This window comes from Panthera onca, chromosome A1 (assembly GCF_046562875.1).
Source record: "Panthera onca isolate mPanOnc1 chromosome A1, mPanOnc1 haplotype 2, whole genome shotgun sequence".
NCBI lineage: Eukaryota > Metazoa > Chordata > Mammalia > Carnivora > Felidae > Panthera > Panthera onca.
In genome coordinates this window covers 44,195,944-44,208,180 of record NC_138339.1, presented here as the reverse complement: position 1 = coordinate 44,208,180, position 12,237 = coordinate 44,195,944, and the positions used below count along the sequence as shown (strand labels likewise).

At 47.7% G+C, this 12,237-nt stretch overlaps 1 protein-coding gene across 1 annotated transcript in view; it reads left to right on the top strand.

Annotated features, from left to right (window-relative positions):
• Window positions 1–12,237, top strand: part of GLRA1 (glycine receptor alpha 1) — an 82,906-nt gene that overhangs the window by 56,364 nt on the left and 14,305 nt on the right. The window contains exons 4-7 of the mRNA XM_060634773.3: window positions 3,714–3,937; window positions 6,674–6,756; window positions 8,613–8,750; window positions 11,068–11,282. Of these exons, the coding sequence (XP_060490756.1) occupies window positions 3,714–3,937; window positions 6,674–6,756; window positions 8,613–8,750; window positions 11,068–11,282 (660 nt within the window). The remainder of the gene's footprint in view (window positions 1–3,713; window positions 3,938–6,673; window positions 6,757–8,612; window positions 8,751–11,067; window positions 11,283–12,237) is intronic.

Below are 12,237 nucleotides of genomic sequence, written 5' to 3'. Positions count from 1 at the left end.
TGCCTCAAGACCTCCCCGTATGTGGCGACTACTGCCCAAAGTGCTTTTCCTCTCTGGCTCAATCTTATTTGGCCTCACCTTAAATATCGCTTCTTCTGGAGCCTTCCCTGACCAGATTTAGCCTCCTGCCCTAAATCTGGCTGGAGGGCCTGTCTTCTACATCTCCGTGGCACCCTGTATTTCATCCCCATCGCAGCCCTTGTCTCCGTGTGGTGTAAACATTACACTTAGGCTCTGGGACTGCAAGAATATGTCTGTCTTTCTTGTTCTTGGTAGATTCTCCAGTGCCTAGAACTGTGCCTGGTCCTTAATAGAGGCTCAGTTAAATGGAAAAATAAAAATAAAATAAAATAAAACTAGTAACAATTAGCTGTTCGATTTGGAAGGGTTCTTAGAGACCATCTATCCTAACTTTTTTTTTTAGAGAGACATTGACAGTGCAAGTGGGGGGAGGGGCAGAGAGAGAGGGAGAGAGAATCCTAAGCAGGTGAGGTAGGCACTGTCAGCGCAGAGCCCGACGCAGGGCCTGAACCCATGAAACCATGAGATCGTGACCTGAGCCAAAACCAAGAGTCAGACGCTTAACTGACTGAGCCACCCAGGCTCCCCTATCCTAACTCGTGTTAACACTGAGGCCTAGAGAAGCAATTAGGTCCTTTACTGAACTGCTATGTGATCTTAGAAAAATGCCTTCCCTCTCAGGGTCTCAGTCTCTCCACTATAAAATGAGGAAAGCTCTTCCTACTCTAACTTTTTCTGGCTTTGCTTCCTCCTCCTTCTGGGTATTGGGTAGCTCGTAGGTGCACTGACTGCATGGGTAGGTGGGATGGTGCAGGAGAAATATAAGGTCAGACTCATCCTCTCAACTTGCTGCCAATCAAGTTGAGAAGATAAGGTGCACCCAGTGCTAAATGCAATGTTCCTGGTGATTCCGTCTTGCCAAGGAGATCAGAAAAGGAAGAGATCGTGGAAGTCTGGAGGCATCGAGACTCCTGCAGGAGACAGCATCTAAGCTGAGCAGACAGAATTTACCGAGGCAGTGAGGATGACAGAGCAGTATCTCTGGCACAGAACTGGCTAGTCACACCTGTGGGACATAACAAAGGGCTGGGCTGACGCATTCAGAGCCCAGCTCTGCCACTTGCTAGCTCTGGGCCTTGGGCAAGTTTCATAACCTTTACAAGCCTCAGTTTCTTTCCCCTCACTAAAGGAACTTGAATGTCTGGTGTGCAGGGGTTTCATGAGGATTAAGTGTGTGTGACAGTACCTGGAACAGCACCTGGTGCCTAACAGACCATTTTAAGAAATGCCACTTTGTTTTCTTCCTTCCGGTCACGTCAACAGGCGTGACGTATCACTGGCAAGAACATCAAAAGTGCAGCTGGGGTTTGGGGACTGAAGGCTCTTCCTGCCCAACCACTCATAGTCTCGTTTACTCTGACACGACTTGTCCAGTGCCCCGTTGCACACACAAACACATGCACGCAAACACATGCGCGTGCGCACTTCACGTAAAATCCAAGAGAGAAAGAGAGGCTAGTTCTAATTCCCCAATCAGATGGGGCAGATTGGGAGCCGTCCATTACTGTCAGCAGGAAAAACAAAGTATCAACATCCAGGTCTGGCCTAGAGGTCTCCCTCCACCACGGGACTTATAAGACATGAGATTATGAGACCAAATGTCATTTTCTATAGGGCTGGAGGGAGAGGCCTCAATGAAATTATAGAACAATCCTATATAATACCTTGGAACATTTTATGAAGCTATGGATATTTCTGAAGGAGAACAGAATGGGGCATGTGCTGTGGGGGATGCTGGCAGGGGTGAGGGTGAGGGTGGGGAGGAGGATTGTTTTAGTCCATCCCTGCTGATGACAGACCCAGAGTGATTAGGAAAAGAAAATGTAGCATGATCTCATTTATCCAGCACGTTCAGGGAAAGCAGCAGGTGCTCCTGTGTGGAGACTATTGGTGAAGGAGAGCATTCAGAGTTGGACTTGAACTGAGGTCATTAATCTTTTAAGGAACTATAGACCCTTTTGAGAATCCAACATAGAGAGCCATGTTCTTCTTCCCGGAAAGCACAAATATGTCCCAAATTCTAGTTGCAGTGACATAATATTCATAGATCACATATTTACAATGCCTCCCTAACAAAACTGAAAACGTTTCTTCATGAAAATATTTCTTAACTTCATTACCCACTTTCCTGGCACAGAGACCCACCACCCCACTAACTGCTTCTCAGGCTGTGAATGGAAACTAAATGGACTCTTTCGGCTCCTCTAGAACCAATTGATCAAATCCTCTGCTAGGAGTCAGGACTCTTGTGTTCCAGGATCAACTCTGACCTGCCTTTTCAGAGTGATACCGGGTCAGTCTTAACTCTGGACTTCATTTTGTCCATCTGGAAAGAAAAAAAAAAAAAAAAAAAAGGTGGGGGGTGGGGGAGAGAGTTTCGACTAGGACCGTACTTCTTCACGTAGGTTCTATAGAAGGCAAGCATCATGTACAAACACAAGAGCTCTATGGCCAAAATAAATCGGGGAAATAATGCATATTCTATTCCCTTCTTGGAGATACGTACAAATAGTCAGCATATTAAGGTCTCTGAGAAGTCCTACAATAAAAATTCCGTTGCATTTGGTTTAGTCCAACATTTCCCTCTTGGGTTTGATCGTGACTTTTTCAGCCACATAACTCCACTACAGTCCCATCAGAGAAGCCCTTAATCAAGCACTGAGTTGAGAACCCAAGAAGGTATAACTCCACAACATCTATGCATTCTCCCCAGGGGTGGCTGGGTCAGTTGGAAGAGCACGCAACTCTTGATCTTGGGGTCGTGAGTTCAAGCCCCACATTGGGTGTAGAGCTTACATTTAAAAAAAATTTTTTTTGAGAAAATTCTCCCCAAAGAAATAAAGCAACATATATGATAGAAGGTGGCAGAAGGCTGGTATTGAAACAGAGAGATGTGAAGCCTACGACCATTGAATTCACCCATCCTTCCTTTGCTGTTTGGGAATCAATTGCTCTCTTTAGACAGAATAGTGTGAATGCTCAGGCATCAGCTTTTGGCCTTTCCTTTTGCTCCCTCAATCCATCTACAGCAGTGACTCTCAAACCTCAGTGTGCATGGGAATTACTGCCCTGATGGCATCGATAATAAAAGGGAGACTTCAACCTTATCAGTGATGGACTATTTCTCTCGCCTAAAAAAATGAAGAAACAGGGCAAAATGTCAACAGGATGAAAACAGGTGTTTATTACATCAGTCAGTACTTTATTTTTTGTTTGTTTGTTTTTATTTTTTAAGTAGGCTCCACACCCAGCAGGGAGCCCAGTGTGGGATCTGAACTCACAACCCTGAGATCAAGACCTGAACTGAGATCAAGAGTCAGATGCATAACCTACTGAGCCACCCAGGTGCCCCAGTTGGAACTTTATTATTTTTTTTTAAGTTTTCAAAAGAAAACATTTAAATAACTCAGTTCAGAAATAAATGTACTTACTTTAAGAGGATTTCTAGGAACGACTCCCCTGACTTTTTCCTGATGCACAGACTTTACGTCTCACCCCACATTAGGCGCAACCACACTCATAACTCTCCAGAAGGGACTTTGGGGAATGCTGAACAAAAGCACCAGGGGTCCTCTGAGAGTTGACATCCCAGGGCCTGACCCTGACTCTACCTCCTTGTCTCCTGGCTCTAGGACTATAGGGTCAACATCTTCCTGCGGCAGCAGTGGAACGACCCCCGGCTGGCCTACAATGAGTACCCGGATGACTCTCTGGACCTGGACCCATCCATGTTGGATTCCATCTGGAAACCCGACCTGTTCTTCGCCAACGAGAAGGGGGCCCACTTCCACGAGATTACCACAGACAACAAACTGCTGAGGATCTCCCGGAACGGAAATGTCCTCTATAGCATCAGGTGAGTTCCACACAGGTTCGCCCCCACCCTCCTCCTCAGAACACACCTTGTCCCGTTGCCTTCTGGGAGCAGATACTAAGAAGTGAACCAACCAGGCGTGAACAGGCCCTGGCAACCCAGCTCCTTTGCACAATACACAGAGCCAGCTCTGTAAATGACACTCAGCGACTGAGAATCCAATACCTTGAGAAATCCTAGGAGTGAGTGGTTCATTATAACCAGGGGAACCGAGGAAGCGTCCTAAAGAGCGGGAGGGGGGTTAAGGTTAGGCCCCCTAAGCTCACCCACCATTTCAATAAAACAAAAATGGAAAAGAGTATTCAAAGGCAGCGCTCAGTGACAGGGCTGTTCAGTTACTCAAAATGAAGAAGTTCTAGAGAGATGCCATTCAACATTATGCCTACAGATAACAATGCTGTAGTGTACACATAAACATTTGTTAAGAGGTTGGATCTCACATTAAATGTTCTTATCAGAATTAAAAAAAAAAAAAAAATAGCAGGAGCAAAGGCACAAAGCCTGAAATGTCATAGCCACTTCAACAGCCAACGAAAGGTGGATGGTGCTACTCACAGATACGAGCCAGGGCTGCCCCAAACCCTTTCTATCTTCCATACCTTGCACTGGGTCTAGGAAGCTAGGACCCCCTTCCCAGCTGGGAGGTATCCTGCAGATGCTGTTTAGGGGCAAGCTTTCAGAGTCTCCTGCCAACTCTCCCCACCTCATTCCCAACTTCTTCCCTCGAGCCATGGAGAAAATGACCAATGTCCATGTTAGCTTCTTACATACCTGGCATCCACTGAGAATTTATTTATTAAGCTGGGTATTTTACATAAATTATTTGTAATCCTATCAATCCCATGAAGTATTTTTTTATTATGCCCACTTTGCAGATTAGGCAGGTGACGATCTTAAAGTTTAAGTCATTTGCCAAAGTTCCCACAGTCAGCCTAGATTCTCATCTGTTAGCATGGATCTGATGCCTGCTCAGGACCTGGAACAGTGTAGGGCATTCGATAGGTACTCATTTGATGAATGAATGAATATGTTTTTATTTCAAAGAGCTTAAAAGGGACCCTGGGCCTAAATGACTCCTCCTCCCCCTCCAGTTCTTTGGCGGAAGAAATCTTCCTGTTTCCATTAGCAGATGAGCTTTAAATGTCCAGGACTATAGGGGAGTCTGCATACACATCCTAACCCTCAGATGTGACTGGACTCAGGGTGTCTCCTGAGAGCAGGCCAGGTAGGAGGGGGGTACTTAAGAACCTCAGCAGGGAAAGGAGGCACTAAGGAGGGGATGGCTGGGTACAGCCAGAGGTCAATGTGGCCTTCCTCACCCCGGAGCCTGTCCTGCCAGTGCACATCCAGATGGAAGGGTGATGGGCTCATGATAGCCACCAAGTGCCCTGACTGGCTGGGGCAGAAGAGGTTACCCTGCTTGGATTTTGCTGCTGCCAGGCTAGTTTTGTATCTCTACAAAGCTAAGCCCCATGCAGCATGACAGAAGGACAAATCAGCAAAAAGTGATGTTCCCAAGGTCATTCAACTTCAGGAAATTAACCTAGTGTGACAGCTGCCCCACTTTGGAGCTTTTATCTGCAGAAATTCAACTGTGTTCACTTTCTCTTCACCTTCCCCTTCCCTCTCCCACCCCATGCTTCCCTTCCTTCTCACCTCCCTTTCCCCCCTCTCGCTTCTTACCTTGTGCTTAAATGGGACCCAAATCCAGAGCAGTTGGAAGTGAGCTGGAGGGAGGAAGTGGAGACAGGGCCATGCGCTCACCGTCTGCAGCTAAGATGCCAGCAGCTAAGTGTCACTAGACCACCACCAGTGAGGTGCCTTTCAGGCTGGCAGTGTTGGAAAGCAAACACATGAGCTCAGAATCCAGTGGCCAGGAGACAAAGTTTTGAATCCTGCCTTTGAGCCATCACTTGCTGTGTGACCTTGCATGAGTCCCTACCAATTCTTCTCTGTACCTCAGTTTTCTCACCTGTCAAATGAGGGAGTTGGCCTGATGATCTAAGGCTCTTGGGGGCTGCGAGAGCCTTTCTTCTCCATTCTCTGCAGCAGGTGCTCAGATGTTGGCACAGCCTTTTAAGCTGAAGCCTTGCATCCTAGCCTGAGCTGCAGACTTCAGCTCTGTTAGGGGGACTCCCTCTGGGTCTAAGTCTGAGCCTCTTCAAGGGTCTAACAACCCAAAATAAACGGCTATCCCAGAAGCCTGGGGGCACCCACCACTTCCCAACTGACTCCAGCGTGAGCCCACAGGTGTGAGCCAGCTCTGTTTGGACACCCAGAAGGGCCTCTTTGAAATGGCTTTTGATAAGTCCAGTGTATGAAGGGAGGCAGCAAAGAACCACTTGAAGCACCTGACAGGTGCACCTGGGAAACCTGAGGCCTGGGGCTACTCAACTTAAAATCCAGACTCTGCAGAAGACAGCCCCTGGCCTCCAGGCCTTCAGGCAGCTTGCTACAGGCAGATGTCTAGAAGCCAGATAGTCTCCAAAGAAACCCATGAATTCCACTGACTGTGTGACTTTAGGCAATCTACTGTATCTCTCTGAGCCTCCACTCCATAGCTGAATATAGAAATAGACATGTATTATTTCAATACACGCCAGTTCCCTGCCCTCCTTGACTTGTCCAAGTTAACTGATTAACTGGTAATCACTAGCACAGAGGCACAGCTTCCCTGGTCTGTGGGTCTACCATCATCCAATTCTTTTCTCTTCCCAGAATCACCCTGACACTGGCCTGCCCCATGGACTTAAAGAATTTCCCCATGGATGTCCAGACGTGTATCATGCAACTGGAAAGCTGTGAGTCCCTTGCCTGAGGGCTTTAGAAAAAACCAGACTCCCCTTTACCCAGGGGACGAGCAGAACTTCCCATACAGCTACTCCTAACTGCTGGACCCCAGGGGATTACTGCACTAGCCCAAAATACCAGATGAGGGGCTTTGCTTTAGAAAATGCATTAGAAATATAACCCCCCTTCCATTGTCTGGCTGAGGCCCAACTTTGAAGCCAGCAGTATTTTCCCAAGACTCTGTTCCATGTCCCTTGCGGACATGCTCTCCAGGAGTGCAGCAGGAAGAGTTTGAACAAGCCATAGTCCTTGAACTCACAGGAAAATAGACAACTAGATGCACAAGTAACTCTAACACAGGGCGGCAAGCGGTAAGCGTGTTGTGAGAAGTACAAATGCTGTGGCCTCATGGCAGAAGAGTGCTTCCTTCTGGTTGGGAAAGAGAAGGGGTGCTAGGGAAGGCTTTATGTAGGAGGTCACAAGTGAACCTACCAGAGGAGGTAGCTGCCTTCTTTGATTGCAGACAGAAACCAATCCAATTTAAAAGATGGAAAGAAATGGAAGGACGTAGGGGGTCCTCATGGACTTGAAAGAGAAGCTGAAAGCACAGGAACCAGGGCAGAGGATTTAGGCAGCGGGAACCAATGGGGCAGCCCCTTGGAGCACCACCTCTGAGTGGAAATGGCACCAGCCAACTCTGAACCTTTTGTCACTTGACTCAAGAATCAAATCAGGAGATTATAATTGCTGGAGAGAATGTGGAGAAACGGGAACCCTCTTGTACTGTTGGTGGGAATGCAAACTGGTGCAGCCACTCTGGAAAACAGTGTGGAGGTTCCTCAAAAAATTAAAAATAGATCTACCCTATGACCCAGCAATAGCACTGCTAGGAATTTACCCAAGGGATACAGGAGTGCTGATGCATAGGGGCACTTGTACCCCAATGTTTATAGCAGTACTTTCAACAATAGCCAAATTATGGAAAGAGCATAAATGTCCATCAACTGACGAATGGATAAAGAAGATGTGGTTTATATATACAATGGAGTACTACGTGGCAATGAGAAAGAATGAAATCTGGCCATTTGTAGCAACATGGATGGAACTGGAGGGTATTATGCTAAGTGAAATAAGTCAGGCAGAGAAAGACAGATACCATATGTTTTCACTCATATGTGGATCCTGAGAAACTTAACAGAAGACCAGGGAGGAGGGGGAGGGGGAAAAAAAGTTACAGAGAGAGAAGGAGGAAAACCATTAGAGACTCTTAAATTCTGAGAACAAGCTGAGGGTTGGTGGGGGTTGGGGGAGAGGGGAAAGTGGGTGATGGGCATTGAGGAGGGCACCTGTTGGGATGAGCACTGGGTGTTGTGTGGAAACCATTTTGACAATAAATGTTAGATAGATAGATAGATAGAATCAAAGTCCTGCCATAGAGGATCTGATTGATATAGTTGAGTCATTAACTCACACCTTGGCCCCCAACTGATAGTCCTACAACAGTATTCTATAGAATCATTCCCCAGAGGAAAAGAGGGAGCTTGCAAGGATGGTGTGCAGGCAAAGTAGCAGATGTGAGCTGAATATGACCATGGGGGTAAGTATTGGGGACAAAAGGACAAGCCAGTGTCAGATGGTGGGAGGGGTAAGAAGCACAGTAGAAGGGCAGGGGGCTAGAAATAATTAAACCAGTTTTAACCTCTTTTGTTGCAAGTGGGCTGGGAGAGGGTGGCATCAAGACAACATGGTCTCATGAGTTCCATCTAGTGCCCAATGCCTCTTAGTCTCTAACCCAAACCAACTCTGACATGCTTCAAATAAATGCTTCTGGGTGGTGACTGCTCCTTCTTCTGAACCCCCATCCCAGTTGGCTATACCATGAATGACCTGATCTTCGAGTGGCAGGAGCAGGGAGCTGTGCAGGTGGCAGATGGACTAACTCTACCCCAGTTTATCCTGAAAGAAGAGAAGGACTTGAGATATTGCACGAAGCATTACAACACAGGTAGGTGCAAGGATGTCCTCCTCAGGTCCCACCCCCAATCAGGGCCAGAGATCATTTCAAACATTCATTCAATCAAGAGGCGTTCTTGATGGACATAGCTTTGTGTTAATTACCTCATGGTTAAGAGAATAGGCTTTGAAACCAGAAAAGTGGCTCTGACCCTTTCTTCCTGGATGTTCTGGGGCAAGTCACTGAAGCTTAGGCCACACTTCATTGCAAGGGAGTCTGGGAGATACGGTCTCCATCCCAGGTAGCAGCATGCCCAGTCAAAATGAATCCTATGCCTAAGGCAGAAGGGCAGAGCTGATATTAGGAGGACATCCTGCAGAGTCTGTCACAGGGGAGCTGTCATTTCTGACAGAGCACAAGTACACAGACTTCAGCAGGAGGGAGCTGAGAGGTGGCACTGAGGCTACAAATAAGTGCGGTTGGAAAGCGTCCCCTAGATTGTGAGCTGCAAGAGGGCGAAGAAACCACCACTGTTTTGCTCAGGTCTCTGTTTCCCAGGCACAGCACAGCCTTCGTTGGAAGATCAGACACAGGAATGAACTGGAGTCAAACCAGGACTGGCCTTCCCTGCCCTGCCTCAGGCTGGGAAGGAGCTTCATGGAGGCACAGTGGAAGAAAGACAGTCAATATGCCAGCTGGAGGGCTGGGTAGGAGGCTGCTGTGTGAGCCCAGCTGAGAAGAGTAGAGGCATGAAATAGGCTGATGACAGATGCCAGAGAGAGGAGGAGGTGAAGCAGGGGTGTTGAGAGAAATCACTATGTGCTCTAGTGCAAGGAGAAGGCCCAGATCAAGGGCCGGTGGCATGAGCTCTGGGCTCTCTGGGACAGCTGCACCTTCCTATGTAACCACCGAGGTGTCTCAGAACCTCGAAAGATACTCTCTTGATCCCTGGGCACGCTGAGCCTTAGAGAGGTAATGGTACTCCCATTGGCAGCCATGAGAACAGTGACTTCCCATGAATCACATAACCACACTGACTCTCACATACCACAGCCCATCACCGTTTACACCGCGCTTTCTCATTCACTACCTCATTTGTTCTTGACTATTCCTATTGAAGTGAGAGCAGAGTTCTGTGCTTGTGCTAGGCCCTGTGGTTACAAGCGAGAAAGGCTGATAAGGCCCTGCTCCATGGAGCAGACAGTCCAGAGAGCTCTAGGAAATCACCTAGTAACTGTGCTGCAGTGGACTGGAGCTGAGAACACCCCCATGGGACTGGCTCTGTCTCAGTTCCAGGGATGCACAGGTAGGGAGGAGACCAGCTACCCACAGTCCAGTGCAGAGAACAGAGAGAGCACGATGTGCCTATACACTCACTGTATTGTGCCCTAAAGGCCCTGATGACCGTGTGAACAGAACTGAACTGAAGGAATCTAGGGGTTGGGGGGGTGTTGAGCCTAGGGCAGACCACATTCAAAGCATCACAGAGGAGCAGGGTGCTTGCTTTGTCTGGTTGTGGGAAGGAGTCTGGGCATTCCAGGCAGAGGCCTTAGCAGGAGCCAAAGCTCAGAAGTGGCAAAGTGCAGGACATGCTCAAGGCAAGGGATAGAATAGAGGGGGTCATGATTAGGGTGAAGAAAGAAGGGAAGAAGGATGGAAAAGCAGGCCAGAGCATGTCTGTGAAGAGTGGACTAAAAACTTTGAACTTTTCCCTGTAGGTAAAGGAGACTTTCTGGTCTGAGGAGAGAAGGAAGGAAAGAAAGGTTTTATAAGAGGAAGTAAGAGGGGCCACCTGGGTGGCTCAGTCGGTTGAGCGTCCAACTCTTGATTTGGGTTCAGGTCATGATCTCACGGGTGAGTGAGATTGAGCCCCACGTTGTCAGCCGCACTGTTAGCATAGAGCCTGCTTGAGATTCTTCCTCTCCCTTTCCCTCTGCTCCTCCCCTCACCCTCTCTCTTTCAAAATAAATAAATAAATATTAAAAAAAAAAAGAATGGTCTACTTAGGCCCACTCTTAGCAACACAATAAGGCTGATGAGGATGATGGCAACTGACATTCCTGAGCATTAATGATGTGAGGACCATACTAAGTTCTTTATAGGCATCATCATAGTAACCAAATGAGGTAGGTACCATCACGACCACCACCACCATCATCATCATCATCACCATCCCTACTTTACCATAGATAAGGAAACTGAGACACAGAGCGATTCACTTGTCTTGTCTGAGGACACTTGTCTGAGGACACAGCTAGTGTGAGCCTGAACCAGGCCCCAGCTGACCTCAAAGCCTTGGTTGTTTTGACCTCAAAGCCTTGTTTCAACCCACCAGGCGACTTTGCCTTCTCACTATAATTTCTCGCAGGGAAATTCACCTGCATTGAGGCCCGGTTCCACCTGGAGCGACAGATGGGCTACTACCTGATCCAGATGTACATTCCCAGCCTACTCATTGTCATCCTTTCATGGATATCCTTCTGGATCAACATGGATGCAGCGCCAGCCCGTGTGGGCCTGGGCATCACCACTGTGCTCACCATGACCACCCAGAGCTCAGGCTCCCGAGCATCCCTGCCCAAGGTAAGTCCTACTGCCCAAGAGCACAGAACACCTGGACAAAGGACTCTCATCTCCCCACCTTGCCTGAGATAAAGAGAGCGCAAGGAATTAGTCACTATGTATCTACTACACTTGGCAGGATCCAGCACTCTGGGGGTGTTTTTGTTTGTGTTTTGGAGTTATTGCACACAGTAAACTTATTTGCAGCAAATAAGGAGATCATGGGGAATAACTTCCAAAGCCATGAGTCCCTGAGTGAGGGTGAATGGGTTCCTTTTATTTAGGGTCAGGATGCATATAGAAAGGGGAGCCTCATCATTGTATGTAGAGGCAGGCGTAAGGTTGTGCATGTGCCTTAAGGAAACATGCCAATATGTATATTATGTGAATGAGGCTTGTGCTCCCCCTTGGGTGGAGATTCTAGTATTAAAATGAGGGAAAGGTAATGGTAGGTCATTCCACAGGTCACTCCATGGTCCATCTCCACAGACATGAATCAGGGGTTGAAGCCCAACTAGGATCCAGCATTCTGATCCAGCACACCTCTCCTCCAGATGTGCATTATGTCGTATACAGTTACCAGACAACACAGTTTGCTCCATTCCCTGCCAACATTGCACACACGTCCTGCTTCACTTACTACTAACGCTCAACTCCACTTCCTCCTCCATTCACTTTTAGTGCTAAATGCAACACCCCGCTTCTTTCACCAGTAACAGTAGATACTTGGTGTTGGGTGTCTCCAAGACCATCCCTACATTCAGAGATTTGATACGACTCACAGGACTCAGCATAGCACTGTACTCACAACTAAGATTTCTTACGGTGACGTATTAAGGACATAAGCTAGGTGATAAAGGGAAAAGACACAGGCAGAGTCTGGAGGAATCCATGTGCAAGCTTCCTTGTTTTCTCCCTCCCACGAGAGGGACCACACAGTGTACATTCTTACCCCAACAATACAAAAGCAGTCACG